At 41.3% G+C, this 21,832-nt stretch overlaps 2 protein-coding genes across 7 annotated transcripts; both read right to left on the bottom strand.

Annotated features, from left to right (window-relative positions):
• Positions 1–1,521: 1,521 nt before the first annotated feature.
• On the bottom strand, positions 1,522–12,006 carry LOC133024222 (Kv channel-interacting protein 2-like). 6 transcript variants are annotated; one of them, XM_061091246.1, is made up of 10 exons: positions 11,934–12,006; positions 10,522–10,524; positions 4,396–4,498; positions 4,012–4,132; positions 3,818–3,887; positions 3,047–3,117; positions 2,376–2,483; positions 2,183–2,287; positions 1,684–1,746; positions 1,522–1,569 (listed from the first exon to the last, which is right to left on the bottom strand). In XM_061091246.1, the coding sequence occupies exons 1-10, from the start codon at positions 12,004–12,006 to the stop codon at positions 1,522–1,524; spliced, it is 765 nt and encodes a 254-aa protein (XP_060947229.1). The 6 variants fall into 6 exon arrangements, with proteins under 6 accessions (XP_060947229.1, XP_060947238.1, XP_060947246.1 ...); XM_061091255.1 differs by lacking the exon at positions 10,522–10,524; XM_061091263.1 differs by lacking the exon at positions 10,522–10,524 and having other exon boundaries at positions 4,012–4,136; positions 4,406–4,498.
• A 5,350-nt stretch (positions 12,007–17,356) lies between these two features.
• Positions 17,357–19,086, bottom strand: LOC133025999 (tripartite motif-containing protein 16-like). The gene has a single exon (XM_061092810.1). It carries the CDS (start codon positions 19,034–19,036, stop codon positions 17,357–17,359), a length of 1,680 nt encoding a protein of 559 aa, XP_060948793.1. The 5' UTR covers positions 19,037–19,086.
• Positions 19,087–21,832: the final 2,746 nt, after the last annotated feature.

The raw sequence follows: 21,832 nt of genomic DNA, 5'->3' as shown, positions 1-21,832 counted from the left end.
CTCTGTCTTTTTCTCTGATGTGCAAAAAAACACATATATTGTATTTTTCTCCAGCTTTTAGATCAGTGTCTTTCAGCTTATTTTACATCAGTCTCTCGCTCACTAAGCACTAAATCATTTTTTATTTGTCTTTTTTCTTTTGTTGGTTTTCTGCTCTGCATAAAAGACTAACCAGTATGTTCATTTTTCCTATAATAGCTAAAACTCACTTCAAAGCATTGCTAAGCTGGATTTTCTATTTGCCTTCAAAGAATTTAAACTATCTTATGTGTCGTCTCTTTCATCTGACATTTCATGCAGAATAAAGAGAGAGTTTGGTACAAAACTATGACAGCAAAATGCAAATGGGGAGAGAAATACATTAAGTGTGGATCACTGAAACTGATAAACCTGCTAAAATGGCACTCAGTAGAACGCATATTTCAACTAAGGCACAACAGTCTCTTTAAATTTAATCAAGTTGCACAGAGATCCATAAATTGTCCCCTGGAAAATAAGGAAAATGTAAAACAAAATGCCCTAAACCGCAAAGTTAAAGACAGTGGAGAAGAGATCACAGATCTGCACCACATCCTTACACCGAGTTTCGTAGTCCTCCTTCCAGGAGTTTTTGTGTAATCCTGCTAACTAACAGACAAACTAAGATAAGTAGACTTTGTGTTGCATTGCACACAAACAAAACCCTCAGGGAGAGTTCATAGCTGGCAGAAGAATAAAATATGTATAAAACACTGAGGATGACCTCAGACCCTGAAGTCTGGAGACATTATGGACGACTGTGGCTTCAGTATGTTGTAGTCTTCAATAATATATTGATTGTTTGCCTTTGCATAAGGACTGTGTGGTTTTATTCAACTTCATCATGTCCATATAGAAAATATATTCACACTTTAACTAAACATCTCATTGGCCAGTGAAAACCGACACATCATGCAGACACAACATACAGTCAAAATAAACGTGAGGGGTGAACCCGACACAAAGGAGAAGATAACATGTTACTTAAAGATTATTGCTAAAATTCAATATTATAGTATAACTCTGAGTATAGAAAGTGTGTGTGAGACTTAACATTATGGGCTTTATTCCATATTACCTTGTGTCTGCTCATTCAGTCGCTCATGTGTTTCATACATGCAAGAAAGAAATAATCATTATAGCAGTGAAGAAGTCCCAGGATGTTCGAACCGCCGGCTGTCCATTGATGCGTTTTGATGTTGAGCTTTTATCAATATCTTGAAATACCAGAATCCACCTTTCATTCGCTTCACTCATTCCAAAAAAAGAAATTACGCATGAGTCAAGTCATTTAGGAGCGAAACTTCACCTCCTTCCCTCAACCCAATCTGTTCACCGATATAATAAAAGAAAAGCTGGTTTGAGGTGTATATATATATATATATACAGTAATTATGTCCTCAGGTCTCCACTCTCAGAGACACCCCCCACTCCGTCCACAGGGCTGAAGAACTGAACTACAGAGGAGCTCCAAGCCGGAGAGAAATCCACGTCCAATCAGGTTTAGATCACGTTATCAAACATGTGCATGGACTGCATGATGTTTTCATCCTGGACAAGAGGAACAAAAATTCGAATTATTTCAATAACTGTGGGTGAAGGTGTAGTTTACATCTTTAAATGTGTATGTGATGTATTATTGATACTATTCAAAATTCTATCGACCTTTTGACACGTCTCCAGGAACTCGTCAATGGTGACCACCCCGTCTTTGTTCCTGTCCATTTTCTGAAGAAAAGCAAAACATGATCACTGGAGACTGTATGTGAAGATGGACCACATGACATCTTCTCCACAGAGAGGTCCACATGACGATTGCCACCTGGTGGCCTGCTCTAGTACAGGTCATAAACCCTGCCTCCTCCATGTTAGTGGATGGGACATGGACCAAAGTGAAAAGGTCTCACAACAAATATAATTCTCTAAAAGAGGGTCTCTGTTATTTTTTCTCTGTTATTAGTTCAAGTTCATTTTAATTTGATGCTATAAAAACACCTTGGTACCGTGGCTCCATCCCCTGATCGCTACAGTGCAAATTCTGGTTCCAATATACTTCCTTTCTGGATAGTGGGAGGAAATGGAGATGGGTCGTCCATTTTTATATGCTAATATTCTTTATATACTTCTCTACTAAGATACACTGTAGCTTATTTGTGAGTTTTACCTGGAAGAAACTGTCCACATGATCCTTGGGGGCGCAGTCCCTCATGTTGGGGTACGTATAGCTCCCCATCATGTCATAGATGGAGTTCATGATGTCTGTCATCTCCTGCACAAAAAAGGGAGAACAAGGGAAATGTAAAATCATGAGCTGAAAAAATGAGATTGTTCACATTAACAAGGGATGGAACCAGCACCTCTCTGGTGATGCAGCCGTCCTTGTTGAGATCGTACAGATTAAAAGCCCAGTTGAGTTTGTCGATGGTGGAGCCTCTCAAGATGATGGACAGACTGATAACAAAGTCCTGCGACAGAGACAAGAACAGAAGGAATTGACAGAGAGCAGGAGAGAATACCAACATCAGCAAAACAACAAAGTGAAAGAGCTTCGGTATAATAGGGAAAATGAGTGAACGCCGCGGAACGTCTGCAAAAAGTCTGGTACAGAAGTTGCCGACATCATCAATTATTAACCAAGTAAGATCATTTGACAATTAGCTCTAAAATAGAAGCTTTTAATGTGAACTTTTTTAACCAAATCTTTTAGCCTATACAGATGTTTAATGATTAACTTTCCTACATTTTAAACAATTTATACGCCTGTTTCACCTGACCCTGTTTCTTTGCTTTGTTAAAATGCTAATATTGAAAAGAGGTGTCAAGAGTATAATTTTTTTCTTTCATATTCTGACTTCAAATAACATGAACACACCAAAGTTTATTTCACGCCACAGGAAGTGGGAACTTCCGAGGAGCACGTGAATCACAGTGCATAGGAAAGTGAAAGAGAGAAGAAGAAGACTGTTTATCCGCTGGTGGAGACCACATTAGCTTTTAGAACAGTTTCTGGTGAGCGAGTGTTTCTCACCTCAAAGTTAACTGCTCCATTGTTGTTGGTGTCAAAAGCTTCAAACAGGAAATGTGCGTACATACTGGAATCTGAAAGGAGGAGAAGTCAAAGTGAACACGAAAATATCTCTGTGTCTCTTTGTGGCCTTCACACTTATTAACAATACTGTTGAAGTTGTGTCATTATTGCCTCAACTGATGAGAAACATAAAACATGATTTTTATATATCATATTTTATATACCGTTTGTACATCATACTTCATAAATTTGAATAATTAATAGCTGTGATTTTGTCGAACAGATGTATGGACGTGGAAATGGGAAGCTGAATGAAATTTGCTCTCAAATTGTAACAGGAAAACCACAAAAACTGAAGCCACATACGCACATAAACACCTAAATTAGAAATTTAACTTTGGCCCTGCTTTGGTCCTGGTCTGTTTTCACTTCACTTTTCTGGATTCAAAATCTTTCTGTCACTAAAAATACATCTTTCCAATCTCATCTCTGGTAAAGACAACAGTAGGTGACCTTTCCATTAAGTAGAACTCAAAGTTAAGAGTATGGACTGAAAGTTGGTTATTATCTGATGCAGTGTTTGACTGGAATAAAACCCTGTGGTCATGACAAATGATGGTAAACTGCACCTCTGGTTTAATCACACTGAATGAGAAGTATCCAGGATCTCACTTCATATTGAGATTCCTCAGGTTTGACAGATTCATAATATAAGTAATGTTTGGGGTAATTGTTGAAGTAGATGGAAGTAAGAATGTGAGTCTGACTGACCTCCCTGAGGGAAGAAATGGGAGTAGATGCTTTTAAAGGTCTCTTCGTTCACCACACCGCTCGGACACTCCTGTAAGAAACAACACACATATACATGAGGAAAATAGACACAAATCTACAGTATTAAGATATTGTATATTCATATACATGCTTATTCAAGGAAGATCAATAATGCAAAGGAGGCTCGGACTGACGCTCTTGAATCCTCGGTAAAGGACCTGCAGCTCCTTCTTGTTGAAGCTGGTCTGCTGTACGAGCCGGTCGAGCCCCTCCGGTCGGTAACGCACTGTGGACGGTTCTCCATCATCAGCTATACTTCCTGCACGGAGGGAGGGAGGGATGAAACAGTTACTCGCTCTGATACACAAGTATCCTTGAAGACTTGTGTCCTGAGGGGAAAATGTGACAGTGCAGAAAATACGATGACGAAAAGAAAAAAAGTGACAAGATATGAAGTTAGTGTGTAAAAGGATGAGGTGCTGTTGTGACAAAATGATGGAATTCATATCAGGGGAATGTGAGTGATATCCGTGTGTGTGTGTGTGCGTGTGCGTGTGCGTGTGTGCGTGTCCGGACACTTGCCTGGACTGTCTGAAGCGCTGGACCCAGAGCGAAAGCAGGGGAGCAGTTTGAGGAACCGCTGCTTTATGGTCTTTTTATTGGATTTGTACGGAGGATTACCTGTAAACAACCAATCACAGCAGAGATTAGAGGCAGATAGAGCACCCCACATAGTGGAGACCATGTCAAATGGATGAAACACATGCCAAACTCCACTCAAATACTTGGAGTCACATGTCCGAGGAACTTGGTTCGAGCAAATTAGATTGCTGACCTGGCTTTGAACCAGCGTGACCCGACAGACGAAAACAGTTTGAAGAGCATCGGCATGTGAGGCCCAGAGAAATGACATGTGACTGAAGCTGAGTCTGAGAGGCCAGACACTGTCATTTTAAATGTTTGATTTAACTAGGTTAACTAGGGAAGGCATGCTTTTTTAAATCCTCCATTTAACCAGTGGGTAATTTGTAATTAAACCTCTCTTCTACAAGGTAATTTATTTGGTTATAAAATCAAATTATTTAAACTGAATCAGTTTAGATCAACAGCAGCTTCTTTACTCTACTAAATCCAATCCAATCCAATCCAATCCAATCCATCCAATATCTGTTGAAACAATTGTGTCTGGTTCAAAGTAGAGGACCATCTGACCAACACCAGACCAACTTCTACAACATACAGTTTCCCACCAAGTTACGAAACCAATGTTTAAATCATTTAATTTCTTTCACACTGGTAGTTTCATATATATATTTATTATCTTGTTCCATCTCTTCATTGAAGCTATCTGATCTTTACACCGGGTAGAATAATCAACCCAGACTCCATGTTCTTATGGATGTGCCACTGAATTAAGTGGAATGGGAATATGTGTATCAAAACACACACACACACACACACACACACACACACACACACACACACACACACACACACACACAAACACACACACACACACACACACACACACAAACACACACACACACAGAGAGAAGTGAGTCGTTGTGTTTGAGGAAATGCTGAAAGTGTTTCCGAAAGGTCAAGTGAGTCTAGTTGTGACATCTATAAATGCCAATGGACCATGGTTGTCTGTCTGTCTGTCTGTCTGTCTCTCTCCTCTCTGTCTGTCCAATCAAGATACATCTGTAATTTCAAATACCATAAAACTAACCATAGCTGATACAGAGCTTTACTTCAAGTTGTAATTCAGTTCACCCACTAAATATCACCAACATCATTCTACATTACTACAAATGTAATAAGTAAAACATCCTTGCAGGTTATATGGAGGAGGATGAGGTGTCTGTATTGATTGTAACTACAGTGAATGACAGGAAAACACCCCATGCTCCATCTGTAACACCTTTCACTTGTTCCCTCTGACCTCTGACCTCTGGCCTGACAGTACCCATTGACGCTGCAGGCATGTCAGCTCATCTTCAACAGGCCACTATATCTCATGTATCTCTGGTCTGTTCTAAACACGTTTGTCTCTGTTTCTTCAGTTTTCAGTCCTCGTCATGTTGCATCTGATGAGCCTCTCTCTCCTCTGGAATCAGTTTGTCGACTCCTGTTCTGTGAGTTGTGTTGCTCATCTTTTCCTCTTTTGTCCTTCCTCACCGTTTGAATCCAATCTTGTGTCCATTAGACATTTGCCAGCTAATGACTTGTTCCAGAGCGGCATGTCTTGCCATCCTATGATGGACTACACTCTCTCTTTCCATTTTCATCAAGCTGATGATCCAATAAAACACAAATAAGTTTTCCTTCCCCTTCACCGCTCCTCCTCTCCTCCAGCAGGAGCAGCAGAGCGCAGACACACAAAGCAAAACACAAAGCTTGCCTTCATCCTCTCGCTCGTCTGTTCTCAGACTTTTGGCTGCTCCTTAATTCTCTTTGTGCTGTTTCATGGCGTCTGATGCTTCAGGTTCCTAAAGGCATTTCTATTATATAGTCTCTCTGAACCAAAGCCTGGCTCAGAGACTTTAGGTAGACACAAAACAGCTGGAGAACAAAGTCATGTTGATGTGAGTATTGTCTTCATCTCTTGCCTCGAAAGTTTCACCTCCTCTCCTCATCTCAGATTGATTCCGACTCTCCTCCAGTCATGTCACAGCCTTCAGTTCAGTCAACTCCTCTCGCATCTACAGCTACAATAACTTCTGTATATAATTGTAACTTCATCCAACAAAAAACATTTACTCAGTTATTGTGCTTAAGAACATTTTTCATGTATTTTTACTAAAATAGAAAGTTTTTACTAAAGTAGTATTTTCAGGTCATTTTCACTTTTAGTCCTAAATATATCAACAAATATCAGTACTTCAGAGTGTGCAGGTAAACATTAGTTTCATGAAATGGATTTGTAAGAAACTGAAACTCAGCCATAATAATGTAGTAGACTGTTGCATTAGGAGCTAGCCTTCACTCAGCAAGTACTTTTAATATTTGAAGTATATTTAAAGGCAAGCACTTACTTACTTTTAATCAAGTAGAAAAGTGAATGTGGTACTTTTACATAATACAATATTTCCTGGAAACAAATCACAAATTGAAAAGATATTCAAACAACATATTGCAATGGATACAGAATTCAAGTCGATCATGAATAGTAACACTTGTAAATATCGATTAGGTAAAACCTTAAACTTGGTATTATCACAGTTAAAGGAACCAACACTGACGTGAATGAATCAGAACTATATAATTTGCCAAACTAACACTTGGGTCAGGGTTGCAAATAAAAAACAAACACCTTTTGTTCATTTATTTGTAACTTTAGCTGTAAGTTTATTGTTTGAGTACTTCCTCTTCACTGACATCTCCAGATGTCCATGTGTCCATCCTGCCACTAGAAGGCAGTGTTGAACCACAGAATACAAATCCGAATCTAATTCAGAGAAAACATAAACGAGGTATCTCAGTATCTCACTGTGAGAAATTGCTGCTCTAACAAGTGAAATTCCCCGATGAATGAATAAAGTTCCATCTAATCTAAGCTAATCTAACAAGAAACATGCATCTCAGGTAGATTTAAATATTTATTCAAAACGTAATCGTTGGATTCACATAACCATAACAATAACTTATTATAGTCTAATTATTTTTGGAATAAAGCAGCTGCTTCTCCTCTCTTGGCTGGTCCTCACAAATTCAAATGACTGTTTGAGGTTTCAGAGACGACGCTGATTATCAACAATGAGCTCAGCTGCAGCATTATTCCATGAAGTGATGTGATTCTCATGGGACATGAACGTGTTTCCTATGTATGTTCATATTGTCAGAGTAAAACACAACCAGCTTTTTTAATTCAACTCTATGGACGCACTTTCCGCTTCTGGGATAACGTACTGATAATAAAGTAATAAAGAAATATAACCTTCAAAGTGTTCCACAGCACAGAGTGGACAGAGTTCATCTGTTGACTCAACAGTTAATAGTCCAGCAGCTCATCCTCAGTTCAGCTCAGGGTCAATCAGGGTGACTTTGATTTTACAAATCAATGAGTACAAATGCAGCCCTCCAAGGCCAATCGATACACTCTCTCACTCCCCTGCTGCTAGTAACACTTTTAGAGACTATTTTAGCAAACGACTCCGGCTCAAAGTATTTAAATTGTGGAGGAGTCACTGAGACAAGTTCATAAGAAAACTTGAAGGGCACTCAGGAGGGTGCATTCCTCCTGGGGACAGTCCCCTTATGAAACCACATTTGAATTCACTAAATCCAGATGTTTTCTTGGATCTGCAACAAATTGCACACATTCATAAATATCAGTCACCTCAATGTGACTTATGTTTTCATCAAGGTCTATGAATTATTCTCAGAGAAATTTGCAGTTTTTGTGAAATCCTGCTAACAAACCAACAAACATTCACTCCTTGGCGAAGGGAAAAGAACAAAACATGACTGAAGGGCATTGAAACAGTTCTGAGGTTCACAAGTTTTACAAATGATTTCGATTTAGGATTTTGCAAAGGCCCATAACCAGATTTAGTCTTTTGAAGCCTAAGACATGGCCTTTAAGTTTTTTTCCTAACTTGTGAAGTAAAGTCTAATCAATGGGCTTTAGAAATAAAAGTTTAAGAGCTTGAAAACATTGACTTAGAAGATAAAACAAATCGCAGTGGAGGGATTAAAGCCTTTCAAAGTGGAAGCTGCATGTGTATGCTTTATGCATAATGACTGTTTCTTGGTTTTCTCACTTGGCCTTGTGAAGACAAATCCAAACCTTTTGTCCCAAAACTCTGAAAAAGTTTTCTCAAAAGTTGTAACGACTACAAGAGGCATTTGTGAATCCATACAAATGTTACATTGAAATTGAAATTGGTGATGTTCATTATATTTTGACCCTGTCCTCGCTCTGTGTGTGTGTGTGTGTGTGTGTGTGTGTGTGTGTGTGTGTGTGTGTGTGTGTGTGTGTGTGTGTGTGTGTGTGTGTGTGTGTGTGTGTGTGTGTGTGTGTGTGTGTGTGTTAACTATGGGGGGTCATGGCAGCTTAAGGAAGGTCATACGGTGCTAAATGAATATTTGTAAGTTAATATTGCTCATGGAGCTGCTTCTGTGCTTACTATAATCCTTCCGAAGGACACGGCTCAGATTATAGACAGACATTTTACACACACACACTCACACACACAATTGAAGTCACACACTCCTATTCCTCCTGCAGACATCAGGGGCTCCCCAGTGTTTGTTACAGAGATGGTCCTCACACAGAGACGGACGTCACCTCATAAGTTATGCAGGGTCCTCCTTGATATTTTTGTCACACATCATCTATCTCAATATGACAGCAGTCAACAGACTAAAGCCGTTTCCATTTGGCACCTACAACTTGAAAACCATGCAGCTTTTATTCTGTAATAAGCAAAACATATTATGTTATTATTCCTGTTAAAAGGACAAGCTGATTAATAAATTATGATCAGAGGTGGAAAGACAATTCACGTGAATACTGTTAAGTAAATCAATCGGACAGCTGTAGTAACGTTGTAAATTTAAATTATTGATACAAAATGTAATTGTGTATTTTTATAGATTAAAGAACCAGCACTATGTCAAGAATGTATCTTCACCTGCTCTAACATCAAAACAACACTATGTGGGCTCCATTTTGCAGAACAACAGCGACCTCTGCTGCTTCAAGAGGCAAGTTTACTCACTTAACTTTGATGGTGGTTTTTTTTATGTTTTCTAAGTCTTTGAACTGAATAACAGAGTAACATTCTTTTATTTTGGTACATTAAGTACATTTCCATTCTAATACATCCAGTAGATTTTGCAGTATTTTACAGAATGTAGCACTTTTTCTTGAACAGAGTATATGAGCTCGTAGCTGCTGTTACTTTCATGTAAGGAAAAAGATGTGAGCATTTCTCCCAACACTGCATCCAAAAAAAACTTTCAGTTATAAATGAAGGAGCAGTGGCATGATCCTGAAATGATGATTATACTGTACAAGTGGATATCATCCCAGCCCAGAGGAAGACTGTGTCAAGATTAAACTCTAAGCCCAAATAGGGAAAAACAAAAACATGAACCTTGAAGGAAGGGTTCCAGGAAATTTACCTAATTGCTTCCTAGTTGTGAGTTTAGATGAGAAGACTGTTATCACTGTTTATAAGTGAATGTGAATATGTACGTGTACGTGTACGTGTACGTGTACGTGTACGTGTACGTGAATGTGTACGTGTATGTGTATGTGTACGTGTATGTGTATGTGAATGTGTATGTATTCATGCAAATAGCTTAGCATAAAGACTGTAAACATCTAAACTGTTTGACTGCCTCTGTACAAAAGTAACAAAATCCTCCTGCTCCTGTTTCCAGTCTTAATGCTAAGCTAAGCTAACCGGCTGCTCTTGCTGGCTGATTTGAGAATGGTGTCAATCTACTCCACCAAAAGAAAATACGTGTCACACTATTCCTATGATTCTCTGATATTACAGTGAGTCTATATGGCGTTATAGCTCCGCTGCACCACAGCAGCCTGACAGTCAGTCAGGGTCACACTAACATGTGAAGAGTGCTGTAGAAAGTGATGACTGGACAACCAGTTTGCATAATGTATGAACACGGGAGAAAAACAACAAGGTGACTTCAGCAGCTGATAGACCATGAGAAACCCCCTTGTGACAGACCTCCTCACAAAGAAAGTTATTGGTTCATCCACACACGTTTGACTGTTCAGTCTGTATATGACACACAAACAGCACAGTTTTATGCCTCAGGTTGTTGGACACTAAAAAGGTTTGTTATTGTGAACGCCTCCTGAAGCCTCAGTGTTCATGCACCTGTTCACTGTTTGTTTAACCTGCTGCTGAATGGCCACCACACGCTATTGTGGCGGCATCAACTACAGCCTCCACCCGGCTGCACATCCCTCCCCTTTATGATACTCCACTTTAGAAAATGTTAGTTTAAAAAAGACAGAAAACCCTGTGTTGCTCTTTGTGTAAGGAGTTGTTCTCATAAGGCTATTTTTAATAGAAACGTCTATTTCGGGAAGTTGTCCATGAACCTTGCAAAGCACCAAATGTGTGTGTGTGTGTGTGTGTGTGTGTGTGTTTGTGTGTGTGCTAGTGTGTGTGTGTGTGTGTGTGTTTGTGTGTGTGTGTGTGTGTGTGTGTGTGACTCACTGATCTAAACACATCAAGAGATGAACAGGACTCTTCTCATGTTGTGTCTCGTTTCTTCAGGCCTCACCAGTGTATTATTTATTTGAACTATTCCCATGATGGTAACAGATGACAGTTGTTTTTCTCACGGTTGTTTTTCTAACGTCTTTGTCAAACTCTTCACCTGTCAACTTGTTTTTTCCCATTTTCTCACTACACTAAATTTTTCAGAGCTGACAGCACAAACACATAAAAATATGACCAACAAGATACCAATTTTGATTTATTTTCTGAAATGTTATGGCTGTCACTTATTATTTGTGTCCTCCATCAAGCTCTTGAATTATTTTGCAATCAATCAGTTTCTTGTTCAGTCTAGAAAATGTACAAGTTCAAGTCCTAAAGATTTTTTTTGTACTTTTATGATTCAAACAGAAAAAAGAGCAAATCCTCAGAGATCAAAAACATTTCCTGTAAAGCAGCTTATTGATTAATTGATCAATAACACAGGAGAAATAATGTAATAACATGTTTTTTCAGCATCATATTAAACCTGTTATAGATTATCCCTGCCCTAGTTACAATCCATCACACTTCACATTCAGTCATTCATACATTCACTCTTTTAAGTGCCTATGACTTTCCGCCCTAACTCATGTGTTTGTCTCTGAGTCTCATTCACTTTTGCACACACAGTCACACTGAGGGAATGTTGAATCTAAAATAAACCTGACTTCCCCTGTTACTTTTTATATTTCGTACTTTGTACATTATACTTCAATAAAATATTGCACAGATAGATTTTAGCTCTTTAAAAAGTATCCTGCTCACAGTTCAACAGATCCTCTTGATCCCTCACAGCGGCTGCAGATGTGCAAACAGCAGCAGAGCAGACACCAGATCAGTTGTAAAGCAGAGACGGGACGTGCACCTACCTGTGAGCGGGTCGTGAGACCGGTCCAGCTCCGTGGAGTCGGACAAACTCTGATCCTGACTCCGGGATTTCATCTTGTGATCCGGAGGAGCACCGAGCTGAGCCTGCGGGATCCGTGCGTGCGTGCGTGCGTGGCAGCCGCAGCTCATCTACCACTTGTTTCCATCACTGCCCCGCAAACTCACTGCTCCTCACGCACCAGCCCGCGTGAGCTGCGGGCACAGCGCAGACACGTGGGGGGAGAGCGTCCCCGGCTCCAAACCTCAGTATCAGTGCGCGCTCACGTCCACAGAGGATCCTGAGGGGTCAAGGGTCACACGTGGGGGGGGGGGTATTCTGATGCTGACTTCACATCTGTAAACATCAGCTGACAGCTGGAACATCTGTATCTCTGCAGCTGTGAGGGGAACAGAGAGAGGGGGGGAGGGAGGGAGGAGAGAGAGAGAGAGAGAGAGAGAGAGAGAGACAGAGAGAGAGAGAGAGAGAGAGAGAGAGAGAGAGAGAGAGAGAGAGAGAGAGAGAGAGGGTGAGAGAGGGGGGGCAGAGACAGGGAGAGAGAGAGAGAGAGAGAGAGAGAGAGAGAGAGAGAGAGAGAGAGAGAGAAACGGGGTGAGGAAGGGAGAGAGAGAGAGAAAGGGGGCAGAGAGAGAGAGAGAGGAAGGGGGGTGAGTAAGGGACAGAGAGAGAAGGGGGGCAGAGAGACAGAGGAAGGGAGAGAGAGAGGAAACCCTAATGCTGAGAGGATTGATATAGAATAAAGAGACAGGGGTGGAACAGACAAACAAAAACACACACACACACACACACACACTCTTTCTCTCTCAGCCAGACAGACAAAAACATACAGATACTAATACACGCATGTGTGATTGACTATATGAGTTTATATACAAGTCTATATATGAATATATCTATATATATGCTGTGTTGTCCTCTGCCGGATGCTCTCACCTTGTCTCCGGACTTTGAGCAGGTAGGAAGACATAATACCTGCGGATCAATACCTTGTCTGCTCCACGTCCTTGAGGTGGTTGAGCACAGTTAACTGATGACTCTCATATTTCAGGAAAGAGAAGCAGCAAGGCCACGAAAGGAGGCAGAAAAATCATTTCAATAATATAAATAGCCTACACACAATAATCTGTATAGAGACAGGGGAGGCCACAGGCTGGTTTATGGGATAAAAGTTTAAGATGTCAGCAGGTTTGTTTCCCATCCGAAACTTGTCAGACTTTGGAGACGTCATGAAGGATTAAAGTGCTGGAGTAGCTTTTTGATGTAAGGCTATATTTAATTCCTCATTTGAGTACATCTAAGAAGCAGTGGCCTCATTCTACTTTCTCTCCCACTTTCTGGGGATGTTTAATTCTGTTGGATGGACAAGAATTTACATACAAGGTTGTTTTCAAAGAAACAAAAGGTCATTCATATCAGTGCAACTCCTTGTAAGAGCTTTTCATGTTGTTTAATGACCCAGACTGATTTTTATTCCTCAAGTTCAAGTTTCTTTGCAAAGAAAATGAAGTTTTCATTAAAATGGAAATGTATCACAGGGGGAAATAACCGGAGGCTGGTATAGGAAGATGTGTTATTACATATTTCATCGACTGCATGAGTATCAAATACCATGGCAACTCTTCCATAGCTGTCAACGTATGTCATTCAGAACCAAAAACAACAACGTCTTCAACCATAGACTCTAAATAAATATGGAGGACACGTCTCCAATTACTCCCACTTTCGACAAATGAAGCCCAAATATCCCGGATGCAAACAAACTCAGCTGAAAACATAAAACCTCCTTGGCAGAGGTAATTATTATTCTGCTACATAACCCTTCAGTTTTTTCCAACTCAACCCAGGACAGATACATACATAAGATAAAATCATCGTTGAATTGTGCAGACCTTTAAAATCATTCTCTAACCTTCACTCTGGAGTTTAAAAAAATTTAATTTTGCAAAGAAAAACTGAACTGTGCTTGTTGGGGATGAATGGTGTTGTGAAGCTTCCTTTAAGATGGGCAGACAAGTGAGGGATTACCAGGTTCTCCGTTAGGAGACGAAGAAAATATATCAGCTGCTGCTAGGAGGAAGAGCAGGAAGAAGAAAAAGGAAAGAAAAGGAGGAAGAGGAAGCTGGTGAAGTTTAAAATTGAGGATGAGCATGAAGACAATCTGATAGAAAAATGAAACAGAGGAGAGAGGGAATAAAGCGGAGAGGTATTTGAATGGATTACAGCTCAGAGTGTTGATGGTGTTTGTCTCCCACAGGGGTTCACTGAGAAGTTCAGTGTTGCTGCAGGCTGAGAGGTGGAGCCGACAGATAACCAGTAATGAGCTGTGATGGATGCCTGAAGTTATAAACAGTGTGGGGCCATGATCACACAGGTGACAAATAACACACACACACACACACACACACACACACACACACAGATACAGTAGAAGAACCGCACAGACAGGTGAGCCGGCACAGAAACACATAAGGTAATATTCAGTTGGAGACATTTTAATAAAGACAGTGCCACACATCCTCAAGAATTCCATCTCTGCTCGTGTGTATCCTTGGAAAAATGCAGTCTCTTCTTTTTTTTCCCATTTTGTGCAGACACAGATACGGGCGACGATGCACAGATAAAGAAATGAAGGGATGGGGTGTGACGGAGGGAGGGGTGGGGGGGTTGGGGCTGAAGGTTGAGCCGAGACAAAGTAGGCAATCCCCCTCAAATGAATATTTGATGAGGAGGCTGATATGCGTAAATGAAACGTTATAAATACACCACATGCATTAATGGATTTTCACACAGTAAAATAGCAGGGCTCAGTCTGAGCATCTAAGCTGTTGTCAGCACACACACACACACACACACACACATTGCACAGATTATATCAGGAAGTTGATATATTGCCTAATATTCAGTATAGCTAACAAAAGTAAAGGATTTAGAATAGATTCTTGTCAAGGGATTCAGATCGACCAAATTAAGAAGACATTGCACAAAGTAATCTCTGAAAAAGTATTTTACGGTAGCACACACACACACACACACACACACACACACACACACACACACACACACACACACACACACATACACACACAAACACACGCCCACTTCCCATTCCACAGCCATTATTCCCAGTCACATTATAGCACATTATCATCTCTAAAACTGAGTTACTGCACACACATGTCATTATTTCCTTCAGCAAATACACACACACACACAAACACACACCCAAGTGAGTGTGTGAGAGAAAGAGAGATACAAAAGCAAAAAGGGGAGAAGAAGAGTAAGGTTGTAATCATGTTTACCGTCTCACTACTGCTGCGCCGGCGGAGGCCACATGTGGATCTGCATGTCGTCCCATCAACTAGAAATGCATGAAGTACTTTTTATTGTTGAGGTTCAACAGACATGAGGCTCCTTTGTAGAAAAAAAGAAATCTTGATGTTGCTTTCAACTTCTTCAGAACTTAAAGGTCGAACAAAAACGATTTTATTGACACAAACGGGGGGGATTGGTCGGGGAAACGTACTCCGACTTTACCTCTCTCAGCCCATGAGAGGAGGGCCCTGTCGGTGTCTGTTTGAAGAGTTCAGGTCCAAGGGATGGCAGATCTGGCTGTTCCCTGTTTGAAATCGGCTGTAGAGGCTTCAAAGCCAAATCTACATGGCAGCTGCTGTCGGCTCTCCCTGCCTGGACGGAAAGAGCAAGCACCAAGCAGCTCATGTGGGAGGGTGGAGGTGGCAGAACGAGCCTCCTGCTGGCTGTGGATGAGGCAAGACCAGGGAAGCTGGGAGTCAGGAGCTGATGGGCAGTGGTTTGGCCACCATTGCAGGCCCCCCCAACTAAGAACTCAGTAATGAAGACAGGATTTCTAAATGTCAAATTTTAATCATTTTCATTTTCATACATATATATGATCAATTAAGATTAAATGTCTAACTAGGGCTGCGTTGTAGCACTTGTGGGCCCAAGCACCTTCACGTTGAAGCCTGTTGCGGTCGGGGGAGAGAGCGATCGATGACCAAGCGCATAATGACACATAGAGCTGTTCAGGCTTAGTCTCTGATAGGGTTGCAAAGGGGTGGAAAGTTTCCGGTAAATTTCCGGAAACTTTCCGGAAACTTTCCATGGGAAGTTTAGCTCGGGAATTTTGGGAATTTTGAAAAAAATAATTATACGCAAATTAAACGCTGAGCAATAAAAACATCATTAAAAACTCTATTTTAAAGATGTATGGAATGCAACCGGGCTGCACATTGAGTTTCAACCCTCCACTGTGCATTCTTCCATCACATGCACAGATAATTCCCAGCATCCTTCACACTACAGCAGGGTTATTGAGGCCTGCTGTAGTGTGCAGAACTAGTCAGGTCAGTTTCCATGATATTACTGGGGAAAATATATTAGCATGCTGATTGAGAATTGTTCATCTGTTCATCTAGCCTATTTCCATTCATTTATCCATCAATTATAAAATATGTTTACAGACGATTCCAATTGTTTGGCTAACTATTTATATCTCTGGCATTGCATTAGCGTTTTTTTAAAAAGTTTTTTCTCATCTTATTCTACTGAACAATGCCACGTGCACTATATCATGTGTGGAGACATTTCACCCCATCCAATGTAGAAGGAAAGGCTGTGTACATTTGCAAATACTGGACCTATGTTAAGAATGACACAACAATGCAGAAGCATATAGTCAAGTGCCCAAAGTTTCCTCAGGGCTCAAATCAGCCTATGACAAAACTAAATGTTTATATTTATGTCTGTATATGACAAGGTAAATACAGTTAGTATAAATTACCCACAACATTTCCCGTTAATTCCCGTTAATTCCCGAATATTCCCGTTTATTCCCGTTAATTCCCGTATATTCCCGTTAATTCCCATTGAAAGTTTCCAACTTTGAATATTCCCGGAATTTTGCAACCCTAGTCTCTGATCATGAGACAGAAGTTTGGGGGTGATAGGACAATGCACAGTGGAGTTATGACAACATAGTGTCCTTCGCCAAAGGAGACAATGTTGTCATTGATGTGCAGCGAAGGATGAACCGGGGCTGTTGCTACACATACACTTTGAGGGAGGTTGAACCTCAAACACCGAAGCGATTTCGCCCTGAAAAAGCCCTTACATGGAAATGCAAGTCCTTGGAAATACAAAAGGACGTCCCACCACTCGGTGCTCGGGTTCTTTCAAACACATTCATGTCAGTGTCATTATAGATTTCTGTCTTTAAAAAGTGAGAAGTAAATATGTGCGATAAAGAAAGGTCAGTATTTGATTGACAGCTGATGTCTGTGCGGAGCAGAAACGTCACCACGACGAACTTTGATCAACAAACATGGAGACTAAAGAAGTTAAACATTTACACACAGAATCTTAATCACTGCTTTTAATGACTCGAGTCTATTTAAGTTTACAGAACTCAGCTCTGGATCCATAACTACAAAGATAAACTCCAGCATAGAGCGGCTGAGTGAATGTGGTCTGGACTCTGTAGAGGAGAGTCATGGTGTCAGAGACTCTGTAGAAGGACAGAACACCTGCACTGTGATCCAGGTACACTCCTACTCTGGAGGACCAAGAACCTGACACTGGAGTCTCGATCCTGTTGTACAGAAAGTAATAACTTTTTCTACAAGAAAATAATGACCAAGATTTATCATTGAATCCAAAAAAACATTCAACTGAGTTCCCTGCTCTGCTGATATTCTTGTATGTGACTGCTACACCAACTTCTCCTATCACCGAACGTTCAACCTCCACTTCCCAGTAACAATGTCCAGTCAGACACTCTCTACTCAGGACCTGAGGCTTATAAGTGAATCTGTCTGGGTGATTAGAATAAGGTATTTTGCTCATATATGTTACTTTTCTGTTTCCCTCAGATAATAACAGATATGTGTTTACTGTGTTTGGATCCAGTGTGATTTCCTGTGAATATCTTAAGAAGTCAGCTCTGGTCTCTGGCTCTGGTTGTCGCAGTAAAACATCCACTTGAGACACAATCTGTAAAATCGGTGTCTCTGTCCCTCTCAGAATGTCCTGTAGTCGACCTCTGAACTGTGACACAGCTGCTGTCACGTCCTCAAAGTTCCTCAGAGGACGGAACCTGATGCTGGATGAGTGTGTAGATTCACTGAGTGGTGACAGTGAGGGGTAGTTGTGTAGAAGCTGGTTGTGATCCTCTGTGTCTGAGAGCTGCTTCAGGTCATGATTTTTTCTCTTCAGCTCAGTGATCTCCTGCTCCAGTCTCTCCTGAAGCTCTCTGACTCGACTCACTTCAGTTTCATGCTGGGATCTGATCTGCTGCTCCACATCAGAGCTTCTTTTCTCCAGCACACGGATCAGCTCAGTGAAGATCTCCTCACTGTCCTCCACTGCTTTATCAGCAGAACCATTGAGGGCCTCCTCCTCCGGTTGAAGCAGCTTCACGTCTTTCTCTATGTCCTGGACTCTCTGCTGGATTGTTTGTCTCCTCAGCCCGAGCTCTCTCTGCCTCTCAGTCCTTTCTGCTTCAGCTGACACTGTGTCGTGGTCTTTATGTTCCTCCACAGAGCAGAGATAACAGATGCACTGCTGATCAGTGCGACAGAACATCTTCATCACCTCCTTGTGAAGAGAGCAGATGTTCTCCTGGAGCTTCTCCGAGGGCTCCACCAGCTTGTGCTTCTTCAATGCAGCTGACTGAGGATGAGGCTGGAGGTGTTTTTTACAATAAGAGGCCAAACAAACCAAACCGGACTTGAGAGCTTTCAGTTTTCTCCCAGTGCAGACATCACAGGCCACATCTTCAGGTCCAGCATTGCAGTGATCAGCAGGAGCAGCTTGGAGTCCAGTCTTCTTCAGCTCCTCCAGTGAATCAGCTAATATGGTGTTTTTCACCAGGACAGGCCTCGGTGTGAAGGTCTGTCTACACTGAGGGCAGCTGTAGCTTCCTCTCTCCTCCTCTTTGTCCCAGTGGGTGTTAATACAGCTCCTACAGTAGATGTGTCCACAGCCAGTAGTCACCGGATCCTTCAAGGGATCCACACAGATCGAACAGCAGAATCTTTCTCTGTCCAGTTGATTTTCTTGCTGCTCCATTTCAGCTGGTGCCAGCGACTGTAGAACAGTTTCACTTCCTCCAAACAGTAACAGCTATCGCTATCACTTTACTTGACTCATAGATCTGTTCAGGTCAAAAACACTCTTTTCTCTCTTATATCGTATAAATCGTTCATCTTTGCATCTAAGACATCAAAGGATTCTAACATCACTGACACTGTGACATTAAAGCAAACTGTCAACAAAGAATTATTGGCTTAATGAATCCTTTGAAGTGTTCTTTTATATATACAGCTCATTTGAGCTGTATATTGTAAAACAGCCAAGAGCAGTTCATCAAAGTTGAAAACATGTCACTTCCTGTAGCCAGCAGGTGGCGCTGTAATGATGAGTCAATATTGATATGGATCTGATCAGGTCGGGACTGTGAATGTGTGAATGAGGTTTGAGGCTGAAAGAACAATGCACAGAGGAGTTATAATAAATCCCTATTTTTTGGCGAATCATCAAAATCATCAAAATCATCGCGCCACGCCACGGTCACACCGTGTGATGAAATCATTTACACAGAAGTAGTTTATATCTCCAAATGTCCCTATCGATTTTTGTAAATGTCGGCCAATCTAAGTGCCGGGGCTTCACTTTAGGGGGCGCTAGTCAGTTATTTTGTCACACCTGTTCCATAAAACCATATAAATATCTTCAGGGGGGTGCTGTTGTTAAACAAATGTATTTTGAGGGAGACTGAAGCATGAACACTGAAGTTTTAACGGTGAAATGATGAACTTTGACGCCACGCCACTAATATGGTGTTTGACGAAAATCCCAGTAATCTTTTGCCATTATCAACGTCTTCAGACACTTTTGACACAGTTTGACATGGTTGCAGTCAGTGATGAGGAGGAATACTTCCAAGTGTAAGATGTTCCAAAAACAACACATTTCCTGTTGCCACCAGGGGGCGCTGTGATTTTAATTCATAATTTCTGTGTAGATGTCATCAGGCCGGGACTCTTGTCCTACATGTCTAGTTTGGACTCGATTGGACCATGTATGTCTGAGATACAGAACATCGTGTTTTGATGGCGTGTAATCAAACTCTTACGCCATGCCACGATCACACGGTGTGATGAAAACTCGAAATTCAAGGTAGTTTATACCTCCATCTTGTTGTGATGACACTCATGTCCATATGAAGTTGATCTGATGAAAACCCTGGGACAAGTAATTCAAAGAAAAAATTTAGAAAACGGCCAAAATGGCCACTTAATCCAAAATGGCGGGCTTTCTGTCAGGTTTTTCCCATTGCACCTCAGACTTTTTTTTTTGGTCTAGTCATGATACACCTGGGCTACGATTCTTGTGAAGATCGGTGAAAGCGAACTGGGGGGTTTTCCTTAGATGGCTCTGTTGAGCCATTTTGCCACGCCCATTTCAAATTACTCGAGAATACAATTACTTTTTAGGGTTTGGAATTTCCTGCAAAGTTTGGTAAGAATTTGAGCATGTCTAGGCCCTGAAAAAGCCCAAAAGGGAAATACCAATCCTTCGAAATACAATAGGGCCTCCCACTGTAGGTGATCAAATTTGATTTGTATTGTGCGGTGGCCGAGAGATCTCAACGCACTGCAACTTAAGAAAACACATGCACATCGAAAAAACACAATTCTCCATCAATCTGACATCAAATGCGTTGCAGAAATTAACAACGCAAATCAAATTCAATGCTTTGTGAAATGATTGAAGTCTGCTACTCGTCAGAAGTAATGGAACTTCACAAAGCATTGAACTACAGCCAGGTTCATCACTTTTCTGGGTCCACTGGAAACATTTCCAGTGTCGTTTTTGCAATTTGCAGCACATTTCTATTTGCATGTGTTGTGACTTTTTGCAGCTCATGTGTCGCCATATCGAGCGTTGAACTCTCTCTGCCACCGTAGTATTCTCTGTATTCACAAATCCCAGTCTGCATAGGATCTAATAGTCTCTACAAGGTGTGACATACACTACAGGGAAGATGAACTTCCAGGGAAACTTTTAACTGGTAGAAAACATGTAGAAGCCTGAGAGAGATCTGCATGTGAGGGACAACCCTCCCTGGATGAGAAGGTGTCATATGACAGAACACATCAACAAACCAACAGTGTCAAACATACAGGGAGAGGTGTCTCAAAAAAAGTTTTAACTCTTCACTGATTTAAATCAGATTTTAGGGTGAAGTGTTGCGCGCCAACTTCTGCACTTTACCAATGGTAATTCAGCATCAATTTAAATCCTTCTGTTTTGTTACCTAATGTGTCACTAACTAGCTTCCAAAAGAGGAGAATGCAAAGACAATGTGGATCTATCTACCTCTGTTCGTCAGCAATAAGTCCAAAATCAGACCTCAGACCTTCTCCGTCCGGCTGTATTTGCCTCTGATTGAGTTGATTTCATCCCTTCTTCTGACCTTTGCGCGTATTTCTCCCACATCCAAGAGATTGAGTTACTTTGAGCAGCTTCCGACAAACAAAGGGCTCAGTGTGTGCTGCCTGTGTGAGCCTGAGGGGGCAGACATCATTAGTGAGAAGCTGGAGGACAAAGTTTATCAGAGATACAGGCTAATTACTTTCACAACAGGGTGGGGTGGGGGTGGGGGTGGGGGGGGTAGATGGAAGAGCAGCGAGTCTGAGGGGAGAGAGACAGTTTGCTACTTTTCTCAGAGCGACCGTGACCTCATCAGCGACCGTGACCCCGGCACTGACAGTTCCCATCTACTCACTTAAATATTGAATTTATCGATTCAAATATTTAGTCAAGGTGCACTTGCAGACAGTTAGTGACGAGCAGAATACT

Source organism: Limanda limanda, chromosome 2 (genome assembly GCF_963576545.1).
Source record: "Limanda limanda chromosome 2, fLimLim1.1, whole genome shotgun sequence".
NCBI lineage: Eukaryota > Metazoa > Chordata > Actinopteri > Pleuronectiformes > Pleuronectidae > Limanda > Limanda limanda.
The sequence above is the reverse complement of the archived record's forward strand: the minus strand, read 5'-3'. Positions and strand labels throughout refer to the sequence as shown.